General features: G+C 44.3%; 1 protein-coding gene across 1 annotated transcript in view; it reads left to right on the top strand.

Moving 5' to 3' along the window:
• The window catches only part of DOCK1 (dedicator of cytokinesis 1), a 460,736-nt gene that overhangs the window by 64,199 nt on the left and 369,264 nt on the right, over nucleotides 1-27,273 (top strand). Inside the window, exons 17-22 of the mRNA XM_006880128.1 lie at nucleotides 397-500; nucleotides 1,080-1,263; nucleotides 8,139-8,236; nucleotides 18,737-18,826; nucleotides 19,142-19,242; nucleotides 23,277-23,411. Of these exons, the coding sequence (XP_006880190.1) occupies nucleotides 397-500; nucleotides 1,080-1,263; nucleotides 8,139-8,236; nucleotides 18,737-18,826; nucleotides 19,142-19,242; nucleotides 23,277-23,411 (712 nt within the window). The remainder of the gene's footprint in view (nucleotides 1-396; nucleotides 501-1,079; nucleotides 1,264-8,138; nucleotides 8,237-18,736; nucleotides 18,827-19,141; nucleotides 19,243-23,276; nucleotides 23,412-27,273) is intronic.

The raw sequence follows: 27,273 nt of genomic DNA, 5'->3' as shown, positions 1-27,273 counted from the left end.
AACAACAATAAATTTCCATGCATACACATGTCTGGTAGTCTGGTAAGTGGCTGGGTGGCTCATTTGTGTTTTAGATGTAGTGGGCATACCTGAGGAGTTGATATCAGGGCAGAGTCCTCAACAGCAAAGGGAACAAACAGCATGTCACAGTCAGGTCTTTTTCCATTTGTAATTTACACCAGTGTGTGAGGTAGGAACCCACTTTCTTAATGGACAGGTCTGTTCTTCTCTGTGTCCTCTATGCCAGCCTAGCTTTTCTTCCCAAACTTTGTTTGCCATCATACTTAGGTGTCTTTTAAACATCTTTCTATACATTTGCTATCTTTTGGGAAGGCAGTCTTTTGTGTGCTGTCTTGTCATGGCTGTGGTTGAAGATGATTGTTCATTTTCTCACAGCCAAAGACAAATCAGAGAAGATATTTGCACTTGCATTTGTGAAGCTGATGCGGTATGATGGGACCACACTGAGAGACGGAGAGCATGACCTCATTGTCTACAAGGTAAGTGCTTTGTTGTGTAACACTGCTGCTTACTGTTGACCATTCACCCTCACTGGCGTCGAGTTGATTCTGACACAGAGCCCCCCATTGTAGCAGAGGACCACCCATCTGTCTTCCTTGGAAGTGACTAGTGGATTTGAACCCCCAGAGATGGAAGACCTTCTGGTTAGCAGCGCAGCCCTGGGGAGAGCTCAGTGTTCGAGTCATTGTGTCATTTTTTTCTCATTGAGCGTCTTCCTCTCTTTGGCTGATCCTCTGTGCTTTTAATTTTGTGAATGAATGCTTCTGATCAGCCTTTTTGCTGCTCATAGTGAGATGATGAAATACAAGGACACCTTATGTACCCTACCAACATACTTGTTAATGCTACAAACTTACCTGTTAACGCTACCAACATACCTGTTAACAGGACTAAATCTCTTGGAAGAAGGCAAGTTTCCAAACTAAGCCCTTTCTAAGCACAATATAAGAAACAAACGTGATGCTTATAAGGTATACACAAGGTAGCAACTGCTGGAACAAAGTTCCCATTGCCATCTTGGAGTTGTGTTTCGATGGATTGTGTAATGATTTCCTCAGGCTGAAGCAAAGAAGCTGGAAGATGCCTCCACCTACTTGAGTCTGCCGTCTACGAAGGCAGAGTTGGAGGAGAAGGGACACTCGGCCATGGGCAAGGGCATGCAGAGTCTCGGAAGCTGCACCATCAGCAAAGACTCCTTCCAGATCTCCACGCTGGTGTGCTCGACCAAGCTCACGCAGAATGGTGAGAGGGCAGGGGCTGGGAGGATGTTGACTGCATATCGGTCAGTACTGATGGAGGTTCAAAGAGGAAGTAGCGTTCTTTGTGTTATAACAGCCACTTTTTTTTTTGAGGATCAAACTTAAAGGAAAATAAAGAAATAGATTCTCTTGCCAAAGAGCTTTTTGGCTAAAGGAACATAAAGGGAAAATATGAGACTTGAAGTCCATCCAAAGACCAGGGTTGAATCTTTCCCTTGGATATCTTAGGGAATAACCTTGAACAAAGGACTTTGTGCCTCTGAACCTCTTACTTGTTTGTGCATCTGGGAGCCCTGAGTAATGCCGTGCTTGGTTGAGAGACCCGAGTTCACCCAGAGGTTCCCGGAAGAAAGGCCTGGAGATCTTTGTTGTCCAGCCGTTAAAAACCCTGTGGAGTGCACTGCTGCTCTCACATGCATGGACGCACCAGGAGCCAGGGCTGCCTCACCTGTAATTGGTACCCACCTCAAAGGATAGTTGTTGTTATTGTTTGTACCATCCAGTTGCTACTGTCTCATAGCTGACCCTTCATTCAGCACGTTTTCAGAGGTGGTAAATTGCATGAGAGGAGACTGCCCATCTTTCTCCCCCAGGGCAGCTAGTAGATTCAAACTGCCCTTGGTTTGGAAGCACAAGTCCTTGCCCACTAGGCCACCTGAGCTCTTCAAGGAGTAGTTGGTGAGTTTAAAAATGCAGTGCAGGATGCGCCCTGTGGCCCAGAGGTGAAGCACTTGGCCGTTTGTCAGAAGACGCTGGCTCAGACCTGCCAGGAGCTTTGCAGCACGGACACATGGCAGTCAGCTTTGCAAGGCACGGCCTTGGATGGTCTGCTCTGCCCTCCAGAGTCGTGACGAGGGGGAAGCAGCTCCATGGCAAGGGGTTTTGGTTTTAGGATGAGAGGTGCCCGTCTTCACAGTATCGATCCCCTCCCTTGGATCTTTGCTGGAAAAAGCTGGTTCCCATGGGGCACGTTGCGAGAAGTCCTGTCAGGCGCACACATCAAGTGCAGCCCTAAAGCCTGACTTGTTCGTCTTCCTAACTCCCTGTGACCCTGTGCCAGGCTGGTCAGCTGCTCCTGGCAGCTTCCACATCCCTTACCACGTCCTTGGCAACACCACGTCCCTCCAGGACCCTTCTGTGAGGGCACGACCTTGCTCTCGTCACCCCTGCTCAGATCCTGCATATGAAACTTACAGCCCCTGACGTGATCACAGCACAGCTGTGCACTCAGATTTTATGCTATCTTGAAACTGCTTGAAAATCCATTTTTTTGCCCTTAACTGTCCGATACGTAGTTTGATTATTAATGTCTGTGGCTCTCACGAGTTATATCCCTGGGGGCTGTTCATAAATCATGGCTGTAGTTTCCGTTTTGCCTTAAAGGACAATCATCCTTGAGACTTGCAGAGTTTATACATAAGGCACAGGTAAGCTCACCATTTCAAAGTCATAGGATTGCAGGGGCTTTAGACAGAGGGGACTGGAGGTCCTGCTTCTAGAACTTCTCCCCTCTCCCCATTCTCGTCTGCTGCACTGAGTGACACAGGCTATGCATTTCCATCACCGTATCATGAGTGATGCCTTTGACTTGTGGTGCTGGAGAAGAGTACTGTGTATCCCATGGACTGGTAAAACAGCAAACAGATACATCCTGGGAAAAGTGCAGCCAGAGTGCTCCTTGGAGGCAAAGATGATGAAGCTTCATCTCTCACACTTGGACATGTGGCTAAGAGAGGCTGTTCCTTGGAAAAAGGCATCCTCCTTGGAAAGGTGAAGGGTCATTGAAAATGAAGAAGATTCCCAACGAGACGGACTGACACAGTGACTGCCGCACTGGGCTCAAGTGTGTGTGTCAGAGACGATGAGGATGGCACAGGCCAGGCCATGGCTCAGGTCTGTTGTTCACAGGGTCTCTGCGACTTGTACTTGACTCGACAGGATCAAACAACAACAACAAAAGCAATTATGCATGAAGTGTGTGAGGAGTAAGCCCCTGACACACTTTTAGGACTGAGGGCCACATTTTTCTGGAGTCTCTGGTGATCTACGTCCATTGAAAAACCTTTTGCATTGTGGTCGTGAAGTGGAGTTCACCTGACGCTGAGACCAGTTATGAAGTGTTTCCTTGTTTGACTACCTGCTTGGCTGCAGCGTTTTGGGGCATGTCTCAGTGTGATCAAGTGAGAGGAGTTCAGTGAGGTGAGGCTCTGTGTGGAATGTTGAAGGGGTGGTGGAGAGCCCCCAGGGAGGAGCAGTCAGTGTGAGGGCACCGCTGTGGGACAAGGTGACGGATCAAGGTCACAGGGGACTCCGACCGAGTGTGTTCCCAGTGACCCTCCTTCGGAGAAGTTCTAGCATCCTGACCTCTTCTGATCCAGAGACTGGGTCATGACCTCTCAAGGGACTGGTCACCCACAGGTACTTGCACTTCCCCAGCAGTTAACAAGAGAAGTGACAGATGACAGCTAGGTGATAGCTGAGGTGAGTGTTGCCACATTCACAAGGAATGTCATCATCTCACACTGTACAAAAGTATACAAAAGTAGAAACGCTTTTTGTATACAAAAGCATACAAAAGCTACAAAAGTATATTTGAAAGTTGAACACACTTTGCTCTGAAAACAAAATCAAACAGTTTTTAAAAAAGTTAAATTTATAGCTACACTATGACATGGATATATATATGTTGTTGTTGTTATGTGCCGTCGAGTCGCCTGCGACTCATAGTGACCCTATGTACAACAGCCCTAAACTCCGCTCTGTCCTGTGCCAATTGCACTGTCTCTGACACTCCCATCCCAATTGTCCCAGTCACTGAATCAATCCACCTCATAGAGGGCCTTCCTCTTCTGCGCTGTCCCTCCACCCTCCCAAGCATGATGTCCCTCTCTAAGGACCAGTCTCTCCTCACAACATGTCCAAAGTATGTTAGATGGAGCCTCAGAATCCTTGCCTCCAAGGAGCCTCCCGGTTTAACCCTTTCCAGGACAAATCTGTTTGTTTTCCTAGCAGTCCATGGTATTCTCAACACTGTTCTCCAGCACCACAGCTCAAAGGCATCAATTCTCCTTCTATCCTCCGTGGTCATTGTCCAACTCTCTGATGCATAACAAGTGATTGCGAAGACCATAGCCTGTATCAGACGCACCTTAGTCTCCAGAGAGACACCATTGCTCTTCAGTACTTTGGAGAGGTCCCTAACAGCAGACTTTCCCATGGCAATGCACCTTTTAATTTCCTGGCTGCTGGTGCCAAGACTGTTGACTATGGAGCCAAGCAAACTAAAGCTGTGTACAATCTCAATCTCTTCACCATCCATCCTGATACTGTATAGGTATAGATATAGATATTGATGGAGATACAGATATAGATAGATAGATAGATAGATAGATAGATAGATAGATAGATAGATAGATAGATAGATAGATAGATGGATAGATACATAGATACATAGATACATAGATACATAGATACATAGATACATAGATACATAGATACATAGATACATAGATAGATATATGATAGAGAAAGAGAAGCTCCTCAAGGGGCTAGGTTGACACAGTGACTGTAGCAGTGGACTTAAATATGATAATAACCTTGAGAATGGAGCAGGATAGGGAGAGGTTCAGATCTACTGTTCATAAGATTCTTGTGAGTCAACTCAGTATATGAAATCTAAATCTTTATCTCACACAAAAGACTTGAAAGTAGGAGTTCAAGACCATACATGTACACCAGTATTTATTGCATCATTATTTCTAATACGTGAGAGGTAGAAACAACATTCACAAACAGATGGAGACTAAGCAGAATGTGGTCTATGCAGGATGATACTGTCTTATATTACTCAGCCATTCCCGTTATGACATGAAGATACCATCAGACTGAGAGGCTGAGTCAGTTCCCGAAGGACAGATGTCATGGCATTCCACTTACATGCAATAACATATACGGAGCTGACTGGGTTGGGAGGAAAGGACAAGGGCGTCTGCTACAGGGCTCTGAAGTAGCAGTGCTGGAATCAATGGTGGGACATCAGTGTGTGAACAAGGTGTGGAAGCAGTGATGGTGTCATTGAAAAATTGTTTAATTGCCAAAAGTTTTATTTTACATATTTTTACCAACATTTTAAAAAAATGCTCAAGATAAAATGTAAACAATATCCTGAGTTACAGGTAGTTCTGAGACTTATCTACTAAAACCTTCCTGATGCATTTGTCTCCCGGGTTAGAGGGCTGGACCTGGAGCTGTCCCTGGTGGTGGTGCTGAACCACTTCACCCTCCAGCCTCCTTGGAACGTTCCAGTCACAGTGTGATTCCCTCCCTGGAGCCCTCGGTCTGATGGTCTTGGTCTTTGCAGCTTCTGTTGCTAGGCAACAAGAAAATTCCCCAGGCTTGATGTTCTCCCTGGGAACCTAGAGGGAACCGAGGCTTTCATAGCCAGCGATGCCTCTTGTTGGAGCGGGGGGGATGTGTCACGTGTGTGTATGACGGAGCTGCCCCAACGGCCATTTAAAAACTGAGCCCCAGATGCCCACGTGAGAGTCATTTCTCTAAAACTCTGATTTATTACCGAGAAGTTCTACTACTTAGGGACAAACGGTGGTTGAATTATTCATAGAGGTTTGTATTAAACACCACTGTTCCCATCACGATGCTGGATGCTGTGGGCGATATAAAAAGACGGATAAGATGTGAGTCCTCTCCTCAATTAGCTTACTACATAATTAGCAAGAGAGGAGTCATGAAACAAAGAATAATTATCAGTTAAGCCGGTGACTCAACACAAAATGAGGGCGTTGGGAGGGAGAGCCTGGGCCGACCTGAGCCTCTGGGAGGGAGCTGGGCAGGTCCTCCTGGTTCTTACAGAGTCCCTCAGCTTGAAGGGGTTTCTTCCCAGTAGCGTGCCTTTCCTTCACTAGGTTACCCTTCCTCAAATTTGCAGCAGAGAGAGAAGCTTGAACAAAACTGGACATGTTATTACAGAGTAGACCCTAATGCGTGGTGGGCCCGTGGGTTACAGGGCAGAACTACCCCGTGTGGTAGTAGGTAGGACCTATGCTGTGGTCCTCATGGAACCAAGTCACCAGGCCTTTCTGTTACAGAACTACTTACTGAGTGGGTTTGAAGTACCCAACCCAAAGTAGCTGATTGTAAACTTTGGCCTCTATGCTATCTAAAGTTCTACTCATTTTGAATGAATGGGATACAGCCTTTTTAGTCTCTGCTAAAGCTTATAGAGAACTCTCCTGAGATGGATGCTGCTTTCAGTCCTGGTCCACACATGTATCCCGTCATCTGATGGCCTTTCCTTTTCCTTGACTTTGATTAGAAATCAAAGTAGAATATATGATGAACAGCTCCATTTCTCAGTTCCCATCATCTCTTTAAAATGTTGCTACTATTAATACCATGGGCTAGCCCTAGTGCCAGATGCCTTTATGGGCTAGCCATAGTGCCAGAGGCCTTTCACACATCATGCCATTTGATTCTTATGCCAACTAGGAATTAAGCATCTCGGTCCCCATTTTTCTGTTGAAAGAACATAAATGGGTTATTTGCCCAAGATTCTTATCTAGTGTAGCTGGTGATAAAACCGGTTGTCTGAGTGTTTGCTTTCATACATCTACTGCTGTGTTTGTTAGTACATCCAGTTGTTCTGTCGTCGTGAGCCTGTTTATAAATGAAGGAGACCATGCCTGGCCCTGCACCGTCCTCCCCTGCTCTCACTGTGCAGTCCAGCTCATTGAACATTTTTCTCTCCTCTCCTGGTCCTCTACTTCTCAAAGCATGATGCTTTTTTACAAAGACTGGGGGAAAGGCCCCTCTAATAACATTTACAGAGTGTGTACGATAAACATCTCACCATTCTTGCATCTAAGGATCATTTTGATTTCACTGCTTCTAAGTAGACGTGTTTATTCTTTTGGCAGTCCATGGTATATCCAATATTTAGTATAAGCTGAGGTTTTTCTTACAGAGAAAGTTGCTATGGCTGAAGTTGGTTCTTGATGAGCAAAAACATTAAAGGCCATTTTCTTATTGTATTTTTTCCAAGTAATGGGATGATAACTGAAAATTGTATTATAATAATGTAACTGAGAGGGTAAATGATGTTGTTTCCTGCTTTTGATGAATTGAGTTCCATATTCTTACCTTAAAGAATATCTTGATATTTTCCACAGAGTCATTTCATGGCGTTCTCTTGGACTATCAGCTTTTAAAACCTGCCCATTAAATTCCCAATTTTTCAATGAGAGAAAAAAAAAGCAACACACACAGACTAATAGAACTATGAGAACCAAATTGAATATGGCAGCCACAGGCTGGCGTGGGGCTCCTGGGTGGTGTGATCTGAACAGGCCAGCGCCAGCGCAGCTGTGAGGACTGTGCCTTTCTAACCTCTCATCTTGTAGTTCCTGCACTTGTGTTTGTGTTTATTATTTTATACTATTTTAACTTTGCTGTTGTTGTTAGTAGAGTCTTGTTTTTAAATGAGAAGATACGAGTTGGTAGGAAATGCTAACTGCCTGCACTTGGTGAAGGTGCAGACTGATTTCCTGCCTTTTCCCTGTTAGGAGTGGTGTCTTTGTCTGCCTGGACAGACCAGCCCTTCTCCAGGTTCCCGAACATGTTCCTACCACAGAAGAATTTCTTAATAAATGCAGTTGGCAATAAGAAACTGAGCCACCCCAAGTTTAGGGATGGCGTTGCGAAGCAATGAGATATTTTGATGGTGCATCTTTGGGAAGTGGGTTCATTATTTTGTTGTTCAAATCACACAGAGAATCTGTATGATGCACAGATGAGAGCCACAGATCTTGCTCTGAAGGGCTGACATTCTCCTTCTGTTTCCAGTGGACCTCCTGGGGCTCTTGAAGTGGCGTTCTAACACCAACCTGCTGCAGCAGAACCTGAGGCAGCTCATGAAGGTCCAAGGTGGTGAGGTGGTTAAGGTAAGAAACCCCAGAGCAGAGCCTTGGGTCTTGTGCTTTTTCTTTCTCTGCATTAGTTAGTGGGGACTGCTTCCCCAGGTAGTGTAGGTTTCTGCTCGAATCCTTTTAATAAGCATTTTGTTAAGATATTTAACGTGGTCCACCCCCTGCAAGTTGAAGGAATGGTGAAAAGGTGATCCAGCAGAGGGTGGCAATAGTCAAACAGTATCCCTAATTTAAACATAACGTTATAGCTGAATATCATTCACAAAGATGCAGCAGCCCATCAGGAAAGCTGTCAGGAATTCAAGCTGGATTCAGAAGAAGACTTAGAATAAAGGATAACATTGCTTATGTTGGATGGATCTTGGCTAAAAGCTAAAATACGTTTACTAGTATTTTACGGCAGGAGGGAGATGGATAATTTCCTCTGCAGTTTACAGCATGTGAAAACCGCCTCAGGGTATTCTAGGTCAGCTGTCAGTGGGTTCCTACTTGATGCCAGTGAATGACTACTTTATTAGTCATGCAAAGGCATTTGACTGTGTGGGTCATAAAATTTATGGGTAACATTGAGTAGAGTAGGCATTTTAGAACCCTTAATTTAAGGCTCATGTGGAGAACCTGTATATAGACGAAGATGCAATTATTTAAACAGAATAAGGGGATCCATGGTTTAAAATAAGGTGCAGATCTTTTTGACCTACCAGTTCAGTCTGCGTGCAGAGCAAATAATCTGAGAAGCTGGATTAAGTGAAGAGGAACACGGTGTCAGGATTGGAGAAAGATTCATTAACAGACTGCGGTACGCAGACAGCACAGCCTGGCATGGAGAGACGGAACGAGACTTAAAACACTTGTTGATGAAGATCAGACACTACAGTTTTAGTGTATATTATACCTCAATATGAATAAAACAGATATCCTCTCACCTGGATCAATAAGCAGTATCATAATATGTGAAGAAAACACTGAAATTGTCAATGATTTCATTTTGCTGGCGTCCATAATCAGCCATGCAAGAAACAGTCAAGAAATCAGATGACAGATTGCACCAGGAAAACCTGCTGTGGAAACATCTTTAGGGTGTTAACAAGTGAAGATGCTGCTTTGAGGTCTAAGGTGGACCTGACGTCAGCCATAGATTTTTCACTTGCCTCCTTTGCCTGCAAAAGCTGCATATGCAAAAGGCTTAACCACGACTGAAGAAGAAGGAATGCCTTTGGACTGTCCTGTCGGCATGAGTGTTGCACATCTCCATAGACAGCCAGAAAGTCAACAAACTTGCCTTGGAAAAAGTGCACTCAGCTGCTCCTTAGAAATGAAGGTGCATGCACACCCATGTTTATCGCAGCTTTGTTCACAGTAGCAAGGAGTTGGAAACAACCCAGGTGCCCATCAACAAACGAATGGATAGAGAAGCTGGGTATATTCACACAGTGGAATACTACACTGCATTGAAAAAACAAGGAACTCATGCAATATTATTCAAAATGGGTGACCCTGGAGGACATTGTGCTGAGTAAAATATTTAGTCACAAAAGGACAAATACTGCATGGTGCCACTGTTGTAAAACAGGACTGACCTTGGGGTTGGGAAGAGATTGAGAAAGATGGGTTCAATAATGTATACTGCATTGAAACAGATGAGGGAGAAAACTGTTTAAAAGGGATATGTGATTAGGTGTTTTTGTCATGACAGGAGTCTAGAGCAAAGGCTACATGGTGGAGTGGACCTGGGGGAGGGTTTGTAAAACAATGAAAGAATTTTTCTTTTACTTTTCCAAGAGGATAGTTTACTAGGGGGGAGGGCTGGGAGGGGAGAAAAGTGCAACAATGAATGAATGGAAATCCAAAGTCTCTGTAAATTTTTACTGACATTAATAATAAATTAAAAAAAAAATACTACCCTAAAAAAAAAAAAAAAGAAAGAAATGATGGTGCAGACTGCCCCTCACCTTTGCGCCTGTTTTCAGGAGAGAGACTAGTCTCTGGAAAAGGAGATCGTACATGGCAAAGTCAAGAAGTAAGAGAGGAGGGTCCACAGTGAGTGGATTGACACGCAGTGAAGAGAAGAGATTAGAGAGTAGAGCAGAGATTAGAAAACGTTGCCGTACCGGCCAGTCCTTTGTTCTGATGTGTGCGGAGTTCTGTGAGTCGGAACAGATTTGCATTTTTGTTCCAGGCAGTGATCTCACTTAGCTGTGGGATCAGCTCAGCGTCGGGTTTCTCTTCTTTTAGTTCTTTGCTGGGGGTCTGACAAAGGCCTGTGAGCACCTGAAGTCTCACTTTCCCCACGTGCGAGATGGAGAGAGTCACAATGCCAACTCAGAGGGTAGTGGTGAGAATGAAACGAGATGTGGAACCTGTATCCCTCGCAGGAAGATGCCCAGTGCATGAAAACACGTAATACACACAGAGGAAGACAGGCAGTGCATGAAAACACACAACACACACAAGAAGATGTTCAGTGCATGAAGACACTCTCTCTCTCTCTCTCTCACTGCAGACAAAACAAGTTCACAGCTGCCCCCCCTGGGGCTTTTCGAGGCTGTGAAGTGCACGAGGGGGGCTTGCCTGTCTTTCTCTCGCGGAGCCTCTGGTGTATTTTGACTGCAGGAGAGGCGCCGTTGGCCTTTGGGTTAGCAGTGCAACTCCCCAGTGACTGTGCTGCTTACTGTGTTCCTATTACGTATGTAGGATGTATCACTTGATCTGTGTATGTGTGTGTATCGGTTATCTATAGTGGAGCAGTCTGTAGTGTGTTGCCTTGATAACCCAAATATTGCTCATCTCCGGTGCTTCTGACCTACCGGCTGTGCTCCGTGAATTTACCATCGTCTCCCATTAAGATTTACAGCCTCAGCAACTTAGAGAGATGCGCCTGATTCAGGCCACGATCTTCACAAGTACTTGCTATGCATCTGAGAGCTGGACAGTAACTCAGAATGTTTGGAGGATTGATGGCTTTGAGTTGTGGTGCAGGAGAAGAGTTTTGAAGATACTGTGGACTTCCAGGAGAACAAACAGATCTGTCCTGGAGAGGGTGAAACCAGGCTGCTCCCTGGAAGCAAGGACTTTGAAGCTCCATCTGACATACTCTGGGGCACGTGGCCAAGAGGGACCAGTCCTTGGAGAGGGATGTCATGCTTGGAAGAGTGGAGGGATAGCGCACGAGAAGTCCCTGATGAGAAGGATTGACTCAATGATTGGAGAAACGGGATTAGATGTGTTGGAGATGATCAGATTGGCTCAGGATAGGGCAGGTTTCCGAGCCAGTGTGCACAGGGTCTCTTTGAGTCACTGGCAACTCAATGGCACATAACGACAACATGCCTCAGAAGCAATGTAGTGATGGTGATTTTGTGTTTTTCTATTTTATTTTATACAAACTTTTTTTATTCTTTTTGTGCAAGTTTACAAAGCAAAATGCTTTTCTCCTCAAAAATTCAGCTGCGCTTTCTTTTGTGACATTGACTGTGAAAGCTCCGATGTGTAAGCACTCATCTGGCTTCCTCCCTGTGGGTTTGCATTGTTGGTCATCCCTTCCTGCCTTCGGAGCTTCATTCCCCGGGAAATGGTAACTTTGAACTCAGGGACTGGTTTGTTTGTTTTTTTTAATTTTTTTATTATTTTTGTGTGCGTGTACCGTCAAATCAGATCTGACTGGTACAGGAGGAGGTTGTCCCTCCTTCCTCGGCAGAGCATCTGGTGGATTCGAACTGTGCGGCTTTGGGCTTGTAGTTGCAGCTCCTTACCACTAGGCCACCAGAGCTCCCCCAGGGACTGGTTTTTAAGGCGGGCATACCCCCGGGGTAGTATTGTTTACCTCACGGTTCTGCCTGTTGGTTCTGATATTTTTGCCAGCACCGGGCATTTCTTACCTGTGCTCTAGCCCGTGCTCTGTGGAGTTGTTGATTGTCATCTGGCTTGCCGTTTGACATTGCTCGGCTGACTTCCTTCCTAAACATTTGGATTCTGTGTCAGTCCCTTCGCGTCGGCTGTGGGTGGGAGTCTTCCTGCTAGCGTGGTCTTTCCTAAGTTTGTTCTCTCAGCCCGTTCTGTCCCCGCATTGCCTCACTCCTTTATCCTTCATGAACGGTGCTTGCCAACGAGACTATCTTATCTCTGTAAAAATTAATTACTTGAAATGGCCTTAATTAACCAGCAATGTGGTTAACTTCAATGTAAATTAATTTAGTTGCACCACTTTCCCAAATTCATCGTATAACCGCTCGAACATAGCCTCGCTCTTCTTAAACTTTTAATCATCTTTTCAGGTCCTTGTTCTTCCACCAAAGGCCTGGACAATACTAATTGCATTTCTAACTTCCCTGGGTGCTAGAAATTCCCAAACTCAGATAGAAAGCGGGTGAACAAATGAACATACTTTAGAAGACTTACAGTTAATGAAATGTGATTCATTCCCAAGTCTATTACATCAGGCATTAGCTGTGTTTTCATTGACCTATTGTCACCTTTAACTCGGAACAATCTGCAGTCATGTGATCTGTTGGCCTCCCCTCCTCCCCTCATATAATACGTTATTGGACACTCTTGTTCATCCTTCCCATCCCCCTTCTGCTTCCTGCCTACACTGAGGTCCCTGCATCCTTACTCAGCTTGTTCCGAATGACACTGCACTGATCCTCCCATGACAGAATGAAACGATGACCCTGTGCCACCCCTGCGTCCTTTGCCGACTGGACCACTGAAATCCATAGGATTGACATTGCTGATTTTCAGAAGTAAATCTCCAGGCTTTTCTTTCTAGTCTCTTAACCTAGAAGCTCCGCTGAAACCTTTTCAGCTTGGAAGCCCGAGGCAAGCCTCTGTTTACATAAGGGTGGAGGCTGGGAAGTGAGCCCGGGCTTCCACATGGAGAGTGAGGATGTAATACTGACACCGTCCTTTCTTCCCTGTGAGTTCTGCACACCTTGTGTCTCTAGAGGGCGGGATTGGCGCGTCCAAGGCCACCTGGCCTGCAATGGCCAGCCAGCTCTGGAGGGCTTCCCAGTCTGCAGGCAGCTCCTTCTGTCTGTTGAAGAACACTGATATCTGTGTGCTTTAGTTTTCGTTTGTTTATTTACAGATTCGTTTTATGGGCATTTATATCTGTGGGAGGGAGGAACTCTGGTGGCACTATGCTTTGTGTGTTGGACTGCTAATAGAAACCTTGGTTCAAATCCACTGTTCATTCATCAGGCAAAAAACAGGGCAATCTCCTCCCCAAAATATTTACAACCAGGAGGCTGGTCGAGGTTCATCATGAGTTGGAATGGTCCTGGTGGCAGTGAAATGTTTGGCGAAAAGCTTGCATATTTAGCAGAAAGTATAGTCTCAGGCTAAGGTGAGAAAGAGTGTAAGCATTTATCTTTCACTCATGGTCTCGAGAGAAGAGTGAGGTGTTAAAGAGGGCTTTTAGGGTCATGTTTCTGTGACCCTGACGAGGCCGTCTGTCCTGGTGCGATGGTCAGGTTTGCTTCAGGGACTTCGCTTGGCACCTGGTGGTCTGTTGGCAGGCACAGGCGGCTCTTGGCAGGTGGTGTAAAGTTTTGACCTTGGCAAAGGTTTTACAATCAGAAAATGATGGGGAATGATACACAACGAATGAATTGGTATGGGCCCACGTGATTAGTTAGGTGATGGGGCCCTTGCTGTGGACGATTTCATTCCCCTCTCGTTTGTATGTAACATCTCTTGGGGTAACATCGATGTTGGGGGTGCAGCAGACGAGGATTGCACGCCTTTGTGGGCCTTGGCTGTCTTACTGGGCTCACTGGGATGCTGTCCATCCTGAGAGAAGCCCCGGGATTGGTGGTGGCCCAGGGTCCCCGGCATTTGTGGAAGGAGCAGGGTGGCAGGTGCGGCTCCGGAGCACGTGCCTGTGGGTGGGCCTCACGGTCTAAGGGCTGTGTGTTTGGGACCCTCGGGGACTGGGTGGAAGGCTCTGCACATCTGATGCAGCCTCCTTGGCATATGAACTCGTGTTCCTGCCTACTCTGTTGTGGTCATGTAGTAGTGTTAGTGTTACTGAGATATAATCTGCATACCACAAATTTAATGCTTTTATGGTTTATATATACATTTTCATTTAAAACACTATTGTTGAGAAAGTTGTTGTTGTCATTGTTATGTGCCATTGAGTCGCCTGTGACCCTTGGCGACCTTTCATAGAGCAGCTCTGAAGCCTGCTCTGTCCTGAGCCAGTCTCACAAATTCTGGGACACCAACCCCCATTGCCTCAGTTACTGTATCAATCCATCTCATCCGGAGTCTTCCTCGCCTGCGCTACCCCTCCCCCCTTCTGAGCCTGGTGGTGTTCTCCCAGGGCTGGTCTCTCTCCTGGCTCTCTACCCATATGAGTATATGAGACAGAGCTTCAAAATCCTACTCTAAGGAAAAACTTGGTTTCAACTTCTTCAAGACAGACGTAATTGTTTCCTTGGTGGTCCAACTCTTCTCCAGCACCACAGTCAAAGGCATCGATTCTTCTGTCCTCCTTAGTCATTGTCCAGCTTTCTGATGCATAGCAAATAGTTTTGAAGGCCATAGGCGGACCTTAGTCTCTAGACTGACATTGTTGCTTTTCAATACTCTGGAGAGGTCCCTGAGAGCTGATTTTCCCAATACAATTTGTCTTTTGATTTCTTAACTGCTGGTGCGAAGAGTGTTGATTGTGGAGCCGAGCAAGCTGTAAATGTTAACAACCTCAGTCTCTTCTCCATCTATCATGGTGCTGCCAATGGCCTCAGTCATGAGAATCTTTGTCTTCTTGATGTTGAGCTTCAATCCATATGGAAGACTACAGTCCTTGACCTTCTGCAGCAAGCATTTCAGGTCTTCTTTAGTTTTAACAAGCAGGGTTGTGTCGTCTGCATAATTTATTTAGATTGTTGACGAGTCTTCCTCCAATCCTGATGCCACATTCCTCCTCATAAAGCCCAGCTTCTCAAATGATCTGTCTTGCATATAGATTGAAAAGGTATGGAGACAGGATGCATCCCTGATGTACTCCTTTCCTGATTTTGAACCATGCAGTGTTTCCCTGCTTTGTTCTGAGGGCTGATTCCTGGTCCAAGTAGAGGTTTTGCATAAGCACAATCACGTGTTCTGGGATTTCCATTTTCCTCAAGGTCAGTCACAATTTGTTGTGATCCACACAGTCAAATACCTTTGCATAGTCAATGAAACACAGATAGACATTCCTCTGGTATTCTTTGCTTTCTGCCAAGATCCGTCTGACATTACACACAGCAAATTACACACTGATTCCAGGGCTTTTAGCATGTCTGTAGAGTTGCCAACTATGTTGTTGTTTGTTGCTGTCTAGTTCTCTCCGACTCGCTGCAACTCTTTACATGACAGACCAAACAGCTGTGCCTCCTGCCTTCACAGTGGCCACCATGTTTTGAGTTCTTTACAGCCTGTTCTGTCGCCTTGGGAATCTTCTTTTTTGCTGATTCTCTGCTTACCACTGTAATTTTAGAACATATTCATTCACCCCAACATGAAGCCCTGCTAGCCCTAGCAAGCATTCACTATCTCTCCACCCACAGCTCTCCTCTCGGTCTCTGGAGGGTTACCTTTTCTGAACATGGAAATGAAGTGATCCAGTATGTGATTTCTCATGTCTTGCTTTTCTTCCCTTGACACCATTGTTTGCAAGTTGTAGCCCGTATCAGAACTTCACTCCTTTTCATGATCTCATATTATCCCACTAAGAGGTCTCCATTGCTTACCCAGCTCTTACTTGGAGGCTGTCTGCATTGCTTTTCCTCTGTGACTATTATGAACAACACTGCTATGAACATTTGTGTACAACTATTTGTGTAGACTGTGTTTCAAGGTCTCTTGGGCTTCTCCCTAAGGATGGAAATGCAGGTCACATGATAAATCTGTGTTGAACTTTTTGAAAACTCGCCAAACTTTTAAAAAGCATCTCCATTTTGCAATCCCATGAACAGTACATGAGGGTTCCAACTTTCCTGCCCTGTCCGACTCCTGTTACTGGTCATCTTTTTTGTTAGTGGATGTCTTACGGAGGCCCTCATGGCCGAGTCTGTCGGACGTTGTGTTGCTGACCCAAAAGACATGTCTCTCCAGCAGCTTGAATCTCTGAGGGAGGAAGACTACCTGGACGGTCAGCCATGAGTTGATCTCAACTCCACGGTGATGATTTTGTTTTTTGGCATGAGCGGCAGTAAAGAGGTCTCTAACTCTCGTGTGGACTTGTGTTTCCACTTGTGTCTCTGTCTCACATCCCATTCAGTCTTCGATTCCTCCACCACCATGGAACACAGTACTTCTACTATTAAGTTTATCTCATAGTCCTCTCAGTCGTAGAAGGTGTAACAAGGAATAGACCTCTGAAGTCTCTTACTATTTCTTTTATTTATTCAAATATGCCTTTTTTTATTACTGAATTTATAAAAAATTGATTTTATATTGGTTTGCATATAAAATGTGTACACTTTATGTTTCTCACTTTCCTTCATGCACATTGTGGTTCAAATAATTATTCCCATACATTGAGTTTCATAAGCTTAATCCCCATTGCATTATACCCACTATCGCCTCGTCTTTTCAGGTCCCCTCTGGATCTTTCCTATTTCCTTTGCTGCACCCCTCCACTCAACAAACTGTGTGCTCTATAATCATATATATATATAATCACCCCTCTGCCCTTCCTCACCCCTCTCCCCCTTGAATTCCCATATCCATTTTACTAGTTATCCCTCTATTTTTGCAGTAATGGTCTTATGTAGAATTTGTCCTTATAAGACTGAGTTAATTCACTCAGGATAATCTTCTCCAGCTGCTCTCCCAAGTTATGTAGTAATTTTTTAATTCATTGCTCTTGAGCGCTGGGTAATATTCTATTGTTTGAACAAAGGGTCTTTACAAAGAAAACTACAAAACACTCCTAACAAGAAGTAATGAAAGAAATAAATGGGAAAATGTTCCCTGTTCATAGATAGGAAGACTCAATATAGTGAAAATGACAATTTTACCCAAAGCAATCTACATATTTAATGCAATTCCCAGTACAAATACCAAATTCCTTTTTCAAAGAGATAGAAAAGACAGTTGTCAGGTTTATTTGGAGAGGAAAAAGACCCTGAAAAAGGAAAGCACTTTTGAAAAACAAGACTGAAGTGGGAGGCATAGCACTCCCTGATCTCAAAACCTGTTTATCTGTAATAACCGAACCAGCGTGGTACTGTACAATGATCGGTATATTGACCAAGGGAATGAGATCGAGGACCTCGGAACTACTCTGTCAGAGAAACCTTTTCTTGATTAAAGGCATGCTGTTTTGTCATTCTGTCTCTTTAGTGAATTGTAATAGTTAGAAAAGTGATGCTGACGTTACTATTGAGGGAGACGGAAGTCCTCTGACACATCCCCAGGATCCTGGTCCGGAAGGCCCCGGCCCTTCCACCTGGAGCCTTTCGACCTATCTCAGCCTCTCTGTTATCCTCTGCTGGAGTCTGTGCTCTGGGGCTTCTGCCTACTCAGACATTGAAGTGCTGTCCTCAGAGCGTTATCAGATGAGCCACATCGTCTTCACAGAGTAGCCCTCCAGTTCTGTGTCGCCAGGCTGGTGAAATGAGGGAAGGAGTTGGAAGGTTCCCTGGTGAGTCGGTGACTGGAGCTTCTCTGCTGGCAAGTCTTTCCCTGTGTGGCTCTGGAGGGCTTCTCTTTTCTGGATTCAGTCGCTCACCCCGAGTCCGAGTCTTGTCTATCCGTGGCTGTTGAGTACCGCAGAGTTGGAAGTGACCCATAGCTGACCCTGCAGCAGGTTTTCAGAGGCAGTTAAATGTGCGGGAGGAGATTCCTCTTCCTTCTCCCATGGAACAGCTGGTGGCCTTGAACTGTGTGCCTTCAAGGTTGCATAACAGCTTCTTGCCACTAGGCCACCAGAGCTCCTTTGTATACCTAATGGCCGACAAGAATCTCTGAAGTAGGCAGCTTCATAAGTGAATTGGCAAAATGACTCTTCTTTTTTTAGTGCTACTGTAACAGCAAAAACACATGAAGGTGGTTGTGAAGGATAGAAATTTATTTTCTTACAGTGATGGCTGCTAGGAATCCAAATTTAGGGCACTGACTCTCAGGGATCCCCTCACACCACCTGCTCTGAGGAAAGGGCCTTGTCTCCTTCAACTTCCATAGCCCGATGTTCTCAGGCCCAGGGCATTCCCCAGGCGGCGTCTGTGTCCCCCGCTTGTGCGTGCTTGTTTTTGCCTTCTCTCTGCTGCTCCTAATAACGGAAAAGTAATTAGACTTAGTACACACGTATATTAATATGGTTTCAATAAAACCACAAGAAAATCCTACCCCTTAATGTGATTATATATACATTTTGGGATTCCAAAATACATTACTATAGGAGACACAATTCAGTCTGAGGCAGTTGGCTATCTGGACAGTTGCCAAAGATGGTGATTTTTCTAGATTGGACACGGAAATGGCTTTTCTTTGTCTGTTGACCTTTTCTGGGTCTTTTGTGCACAGTTCCTTCAGGACACCTTGGATGCCCTCTTCAACATCATGATGGAGAACTCGGAGAGTGAGACTTTCGATACGCTGGTGTTTGATGCTCTGGTAAGAGATCTTCACTTTTCACCCTCTTTCAAGCAGCACCTTGAAGCGAGGGGTGGCTTTCCATCAGGGAAACTTTGAAAGTGCTTTTAGTTGTAAATCCATTCCAAGTAGGTGAGTGGAGAGAGAGAAAAGTTTCTTCTAACATAACACCATAGGTACCCAAGTGCAAATTCCATGTGAACGAAAGTTAATCCGCTGACCACCTTACTTCTGAAAATGTCTTGGTTCATTTATTCGCTGGCATGGATGGCTTACGTGATGTCTGCAGAGTGCTTCCCAGGATGGTGCTAATGAAATCCTCTATTTCCTTGACAGGTATTTATCATTGGACTAATTGCTGATAGGAAGTTTCAACATTTTAATCCTGTTTTGGAAACCTACATTAAGAAGCACTTCAGTGCAACCCTAGCCTACACGTAAGTTCCTTATTGTTGTAAAGGCGCTGCTTCTGTGTGTGTTTCAGTGTATCTGTGAGTCCTTGGTAGATTTGCTTCCCCCTTGTAGATTATCTATGGCTACATTTCTCCCCTCAAAATTCTGAATTTACGGGTGTCGTTTTTATTATTGTTTCCATCTTAACAGACTTAAAAATCTTGTTGTAGGAGATACGCGATAAATTATCATAACATCTTAGACTACATTCTTGTTTTCCTCCACATTTCCCATTTATCTTTGCAGTGTTTTGTTTATGTTTCGGTAACACTGATATGTGAAAACAGAGTACCTGCCTCTCCACAGGCCCCACAAACAGTTGATGAATGGATCCGTGGATGTGTTCCTGTTTTGTGGTTATTACTTGTTAGTGAGAATAAGGTTTAGTTTTGTGTTTTTAATATATCTCTTTGCTCTTCAAAGAGTGACTTCTCAGTGTGTTGCTAACTAGGATTCTTCCTGCTTACCCAGCAACTGTTGACTTCTCCGTCCCCGCTACATCCGTCCCTCTTCCCTCCCTCAGATCTCTCCGTGGGTCCAGTCAGACACCAAGGCCTCACACCTCATGCTAATTCATCCTCCTAGAGGCAGGCTCCCTGGGTTTGCGTTACACCTCTGTCCTGCAAAAGCTCTGTGCACCTGGGCAGAGTATACAACCTCTCTGGTCTTTAGCCTTATCTTCTACAGAAAGGACTTAATCATGGAGTTGTATGAAGATTTAAATGAATAATTTTATGCAACATGCTTGGAACAATCCCAAACTCCTAGACTGTCGTGTAATTGTTACCTTTGTTATAATTACGGTGATGATTTCATCTCCTGCAGATGCATTTTGGCAATGATTCCAAAATTCTGTGTGTGAGTTACAGTGAAAAATAAGCACACATATAGCTTACCTTACTGTTCTTCACCTTATTTTCACTTTATTGCAGATAATTGAGTTTTTTAGAGTTGAAGGTTCATGGAATCCCATGCTGCATTTTGACCATTTTCAGCGTATCTGAGACTTTTTCATTTTGCTGCCCACCTGCCCCCGCTGGGTTGGTTCAGATGCCTGGAGGACCCCCAGTAGGCTCCCGAACCTGCGTCTCTTTCTTCTGGGGAGTGGCTGGTGGATTCAAACTGCTCACCTTCCAGTTGGCAGCCCACCATGTAATGCACCGTGCCACCAGAGATCCAAATAGAAAGGCTATTACACAATGCCATCATAATAACGACATACAGTGTAGTGTAGACATAACTCTTACCAAATTGAAAAACTCATTGCCTTCGGGTTGGAACTGACTCGAGTTGCTCCTCTGTGAGGTTGCTGAGACTATACGCTGCGTGAGAGGAGGTTGTCCATCTTTTTCTGGGGGCAATGACAGCCGATTGGAGCGGCCAGATTGGCCCTTGGATGAGCAGTGCGATGCTTGATGGATTATGCCACCAGAACTCCCTATAACTTTCTGTGTACTGGAAAGCAAGCAATGTATGACTTACTTTATGGCAGTGTTTGCTTCATTATATTAGGCTGAAAATGAACCCATAGAAGCCCCAAGATATACCTGTATTTAAAGAATCTAAAGACACTCCTCTCATAATTATTACAAAGTTCTCTTTAGAGTCAGTGCAGTGAGTCTAAACTTCCACCTGTAGGTTGACTATTTTGAAGGAAATTCTTACTTTCTTGTCCTGTGTGTGGCCAGGAAGTCAGGGTTGGAGGATTCTTGCTGTTGGATTATCAGCAATTAGTGCAGCCTAGCCCAATTCTTAAATACTTGGCTATTATCAAATACCCACAATTAAACGTAATGAAAAATGTGGGAGACTTCTACTCTAAAAATGGCAAAGCACTGCTGACAGAAATGCAAGAAGTACTACATCATTGAGGAGAACCTGAAGCCTTTGTTCGGAAGATCCAGGAATGCAGCCTTCAGTCTGGATAGCATCACAATGTCAAGAAAACAAAGGTTCTTACCACCAGACCAATAGGCAAGATCATGATGGATGGAGAACAGATTGAAACTGTCTAGAACTTCATCTTACTTAGATCCACAATTAACACCCTTGGTACCAGCAGTCAGGAAATAAGGAGATGTATTGCACTGGGAAAATCTACTTAGGTACCTCTCCAAATGATTGAAGAGTAATGATGTCGGTTTGAGGACTAAGGTGTGTCTGGTTCAGGCCATGGTCTTTCCAATCATTTGCTATGCATCTGAGAGTTAGAAAAAAAAAAAAAGGACAGACGAATTAATGTCTTTGAGTTGTGGTATTGGAGAAGAGCACTGAACATTCCATGGACGGCCAAAAGGATAAACAAATATGTCTTGGAGAAAGTACAGCTGGAGTGATTTTTGGAGGCAAGGATGAGTCTTTGCTTCACATACAGTGGGCGTATTGCTAGGAGGGCTATTCTGTGGAGAGGAACATGGTGCTGGGAAGGGTGGAGGGTTGGTGAAGGAGAGGTAGACCCTCAAACCGGTGGATTGACATGGTGACAGCTTTAGTGGTCTCTAGTGTGTCAGGAAGTGTGACGATGGCACAAGACAAGGTTCAGACCTGTTGTTCATAGGGTCACTGAGAGTCATATTCAACTTGATGGCAGCTAACAACAGCAACAACAAAAACAACAACATAATTAGAGATATGTACTGTGCTCACGGATCAAAGGAGAAAACAACTGCCAAAATACCTATTTTCCTTAAATGAATCTAGAGTGTCTACACAGTCTCAGTCAACATGACAGCAGATTTGGTTTCTTCCTTAAGAAATTAACTAGCTGATATGAAAATACATGTGGAAATTCAGAGTATCTAGAATGGAAGAATTAGGCTTTAGAACAAGATCCCCATTTCAGTACTTCCCGTCACACTGTAATAATTGGTGCAGTTTGGCATTGGCATAAGGATAAAGAAATAGATTTATTTATGTGTTATAATCTGCACCTTTATTATTAAAGCGGATATTTTCAGCTAAGAGAGATACTTGTGTTTAGATCTTGATTTCTCAGTATGCAGGCTTCTGAGAGAAGTGTGGTGATTTTACTTTTAAAATGAAACTGTATATGCTATTATCTGGAAATGTGAAATGTATATAAAAATCTTTTCAAGTATCCACCCATATTATTCTCATTTATGGGAGTTACTCTTCATATAAGGATTCTTAGCAAACTCTTTAAAAATTTAAGAATGCTTTCTACTGGAAAAATTACATGTAAACTTTTTATTTTCAATGTAAGAACTCTGTTTGTTTTAGAAAAGAAACTAAGTTGAGATGAGGTCTCCTGGCACAGTGGATTAAGCATTGAGCTGTTAACTGAAAGGCCAGTAGTCCAGACCCACTCACCACAGGAGAGGGATGAAGCAACCACTCCGCTTCTATGGATTATGGCTTCAGAAATTGTACAGACAGTTCTGCCCAGTTCTCTAGGGTCACTGTGAGTCACAGTGAACTCAACCACAATGAATCTGGCTTGGTTGGGTTGAGTTGGTCTAAAATGAAAATGCCTTGTATTTTAACCTGAGGGTATTTAGTTTACCTACGTAACCTTCATCTTCTTCAGCTGGAAAATGTAATACTACTGTGTAAAGTATTGTGTTGTTGGGAGCATTGTTTTTGTTGTTATGCTCCATTGAGTTGGAAGTGACTCACAGCTGACCCTCCCTCCAGTGAAGTTTCAGAGGCAGTAAATCACATGAAACAAGACTGTCAGTGGTTCCTTGAGCACCTGGAGGATTCAATCTATGTACCTTTGGGTTGGCAGCACAACTCCTTACTCCTTGGCCACTAGAGCTCCCCAGGAAAACATCTAAGGCTTAGAAGATGCTAACCCTAAACTCAGATCTTCCTCCTCTGGGTGGAATTTTATGGGTCGTGTTATTAGGACAGGAAAGTTTCGAGAAGTATGCCTGTCCTGTCCTGAAGGTACAGACCCACATAGAAACCAGGCACATGTGCTGTCCTGGACCAGTTAAGAACTGAAGTGACGAGCATCTTTGAGTTTATTTTAACTTTCTGTTTTCATTCTGAATAGGAAGCTGACTAAGGTGTTAAGGAACTACGTGGACAATGCTGAGAAGCCGGGCATAAATGACCAGCTGTACAAGGCGATGAAGGCCCTTGAGTACATCTTCAAGTTCATCGTGCGCTCCCGGATCCTATTCAATCAGTAGGTGCCCCCGTGCTGTGTCTCTAGAAGATTTCACTTGACTCACTTTCTTCTGCCTCTGGAAACTCTATGAACTTTGATAAATGTTGATAGTAGTAGATGGGCTTCAGGCCTTTTGTTCATAGGGTCGTATAAGTTGTGCTCAACTTGAAGGTAATCTACGGCAATCAACAACAACAACAACAACATTTTCTTCATTCTCTCCTCTTACTCTTTCCTCTCGTTGCTTTCTGATGTAACAGAGTAGTAATTGATCCTACTGGGGGGGTCTTTTATCCCCTCTTCTCTTAGCTGTTCCTTGGTGCTATTAAATAGTTTCTTGTGGTGCATATGCCCACTTGAAACATGCATCCTGGAGTCAAGCATTGCCTTTTGAATGGCTGGCTTCAGTACTGACCTGCACAGAACCAGCACAAACTTAATTGTGTGGATGTTTATGGTGTCAGACCTAGTCCTGAATTGTATCTCTTTGCTGGAATACATTTTTGATCTAATATACTGAGACTCCTCAGGACAAAGAAGTACAAAATCTGAAGCTAAGAAGTAGCAATTGCCAAAGTCAGTGGGTTCTCATATGTCTTCCCAGGCTCTTGCTGGGACCTTATCTCACCCACTCCTGTGGTGACTGTGATGACCCTCATTGCTCTGACCCTGATAATATCAGCCATTATGATGATGATGGTGGAGAGGTTGGTTATGACGGTATAGGGGAGCTGCTCACTGCCCAGGTATCAGGAACCTTGAAAACCCATCAACCCATTCATTCATTTAAAAACCTGCTCTAAAGGTGGGTGTGGGGTAGCAATGCCAGAACAAAATCTTCTGTTGGCCACGCCCGTCAGTGGGTAGCTGCCTGGCCATGCGTTGGGAAGGGCTGGTGCCATCTTTGTCGTCTTGACGCTGACTTCGTGATGGAACGAGCTGTGTGCGTGCCAGGCGGGGTGTAACCACTGGCTCCTGTGTGAGGACTGTTGGGCTTCAGAGAGCGATCTGTCCAGGCCCCCTCTTCCATGAAACACTGACACTCGCCCTTCACGAGCCTTCATTCCTTGAGGAATGCTGCCTCCTCCAGATGTGGAACACACAGGCCGTGAAGCCCAGGCACCTGAAGGTCAAATGATGACCTCTTCTACCTCAGTCACCCCTCCTTCATGTGGGGACCTACGGCTGTCAAGTCAAGCCTGACCTTCCCCTCACTCGCTCTTTGTGGATCTCTCTTCTTGCCCTTAAGAGGTGAAGACGCATTGATGCTTCTTCCATGACAGATGTGAGGCCTAACCCTGGAGGTGGAGCACGAGATGCAGTTCTCTCAATGCCTTTGCCTCCTGGGTTTCCTCTGTCCCTTCCTCGCTCTGCAGGTCCTCACTCTGTGAAAGATCTTTCAGAAATGACCTTCTAGGAATCATAGTTTCCAGGCGAGATCCTTTCAAAACAGATTTCAAGCCTTCTCATTCTCTGGGAACTCTTCTCAACTCTTTCTGAGCTGAAACAGTGACCCTGAGATTTTGCTGGATGGTGCGGTGAGTGGCCTTCCTCACCTCTGACCTGTGGTGCTGTTGCAGAGTATTGACTGTAGCACGGCCACCGAAGGAGCACATCTGCCTCTGACGAAGTGCGGCCACAGTGCTCTTTAGAAACCAGATGAGACTTGGTGTCACATGCATTGTATGTTTTATCGGGAAGGACCGTATGGTCCTAGAAAAGGACATCATGCTTGGACAATAAAGTCAGCAAAAATGAGGAAGATTCTTAGTGAGACCGATTGACATTATGACTGTGGTGGGCTTGAGCACAGCAACCGTCTTGAGGGAGATAAGGAGTCGGGCAGGACTTCAGTCTGTTATACACGGGGTAGTGTGAGCCACAGCCTGGATGGCACCAACCAACAACAGCCTCTCTTTGTAACTCCCACTAGATGATTGTGTGAGGCCATGCAGATTTGCTATGCTTGCCGCCCACCAAGCGGATTGGATAGCTCACTCTTAATGTAAATATTAAAGTACCCAGGAAATGTGTGATCCCTAACAAACTCTAAGCAGCTCTCCTGCATGGTGTTCTTAGGAGTGATGGGAATGAAAACAAACAGCCTTGTGTTTTCTTAGGTGCAACACATTTATTATCTTGGGAGAAAAACTATGGTGCTCACAGCCAGAATTGACAAGTGTGTTTTTCTTTCATGCAGTTGGAATCCACTTTTGAGGTCTTCTGTTTTTCTTCATCTCTCAAAAATGGTCTGCTGTGTTTTCCTATAACGCAGTAGCTTTGTTAAATTTGAGGATAATTGACAAGTAATTATTCTTCCAAAGAAGAAAGAAGTCAAAGTTTGGAGCTGAAGATAGTGAGGCTTTACTTCTATCTCATGATCTCTCCAGCTATGCAAATCCCTGGGTTTTGTTGTGTTTACAAAGCAAATTTTTTTTCTGTGAGGAGAGCCTTGTAAAAGCTCAGGCCTGGAGACATGTGCTTCTTGGGACCCACAGAAGGACTCCTGACAGCCAGGGGCCCTTCCAGGCTGGCTCTGTTTGCCTCTGTTTTGTGTGGGGGAGGAGCGCATTAGCTCTCACGCCCGAAAACAAGCACATCCCGCGGCAGATGCTCTGAATCGATTTACTGAAACAAGTTGTCGCTCCACTCCTGTGCGCTCTGTGGAGTTGTTGCTTGTCATCTGGTGTTGGCTTTGTGAATAATTAGTTATTGATCATGAATAAGATGTTGCAGATCTGTCATTTTGCTATCATCCCCTAGGTCACAAAAATAGAATGTAATTAACAGTGACCCTGCTACTCCTTGTTAGTGAATATTTACATTTAAATAGACCAAGGCATGATGTGTGTTGTATCTGCCTACTTATCTACCAGTATACTCTTCAGTTCTCTCCCCTCTTCCCTCTTCTTCCACCTCAAGGTGGATCAAGCAGGTGACTCTTCCTGGCTTATTTATTAAAACCAAGAAGTGAGACTCTAGATTTTTCCTCAGTTGCCACATGATGGAAACGTACTTTAAAGGCATCACTATAAAGTGCTAACTGTGTAAATGTTCTAAATGCGGGAGTTTCACAGCAAGGAAACTTCATTGTTAAAATGTAATACTTTTATTAAATTTTCATACTTAAAGGGCTCAGAGTTTAAAATACAATAAAGACTCATTCATTAAGCTTTGTAGATTTTGAAGTTGTGTTATTGGGGATGTATAGATTTGGAATTGTGGCAAAGATTAATTTTCTTTTCAATATGAAATGTACATCTTTTGGTTAATATTTGTAACAGAATGGTTTTTCTAATTTTTTTTGCTTTCATGTTTTCGGGCCTTGATATTTAAGTCTTTTATGTATAGCAGTGGCTGGATCATTATTTCATGTAGTCTGACAGCCTTTTTCATTTAAATATTTAACTTTTATTTATTTGCATATGATATAGTTAGGTAATGTATTTGTGAAAGGAACAGGTGTAATGTGAGGGTGGCTTAGTCTGACTTCTACCTGCTTCCTAAAGTAAAACTGTCCCCGTCACTATTATCCATAGTGCCATACAAATAAAGACATAGTCAGACATGCAACCCACATGTTCCTGTGCCTATTTCTAGAAATTATTTGGTCCTGTATTGTTGCAAATTGACCTACAGACTTTACTCAGAATTGTGAGTTTTATTAGAGAAATAGGTTGGGGAGTGGAGGAAGCAAAGAATATCACAAAATGCAAGTCCAGAACATTTAATCGTGCTAATGCGAAACTTATACTTGGACCAAGAGGCAGTCGTCAGGACAGAGCAGGGCAACACTGCATGGTTCAAAACTGGGAAGGGTGTATGCCAGGGATGTGTCCTATCTCCATACCTTTTCAACCTGTATGCAGAGCAGATTATC

The sequence above is a fragment of the Elephantulus edwardii genome, unplaced genomic scaffold (genome assembly GCF_000299155.1).
Source record: "Elephantulus edwardii isolate Elephantulus edwardi_28Jun2011 unplaced genomic scaffold, EleEdw1.0 scaffold00006, whole genome shotgun sequence".
Lineage (NCBI taxonomy): Eukaryota > Metazoa > Chordata > Mammalia > Macroscelidea > Macroscelididae > Elephantulus > Elephantulus edwardii.
Note: the sequence above shows the minus strand (reverse complement) of the source record. Positions and strands in the feature narration are given on the sequence as shown.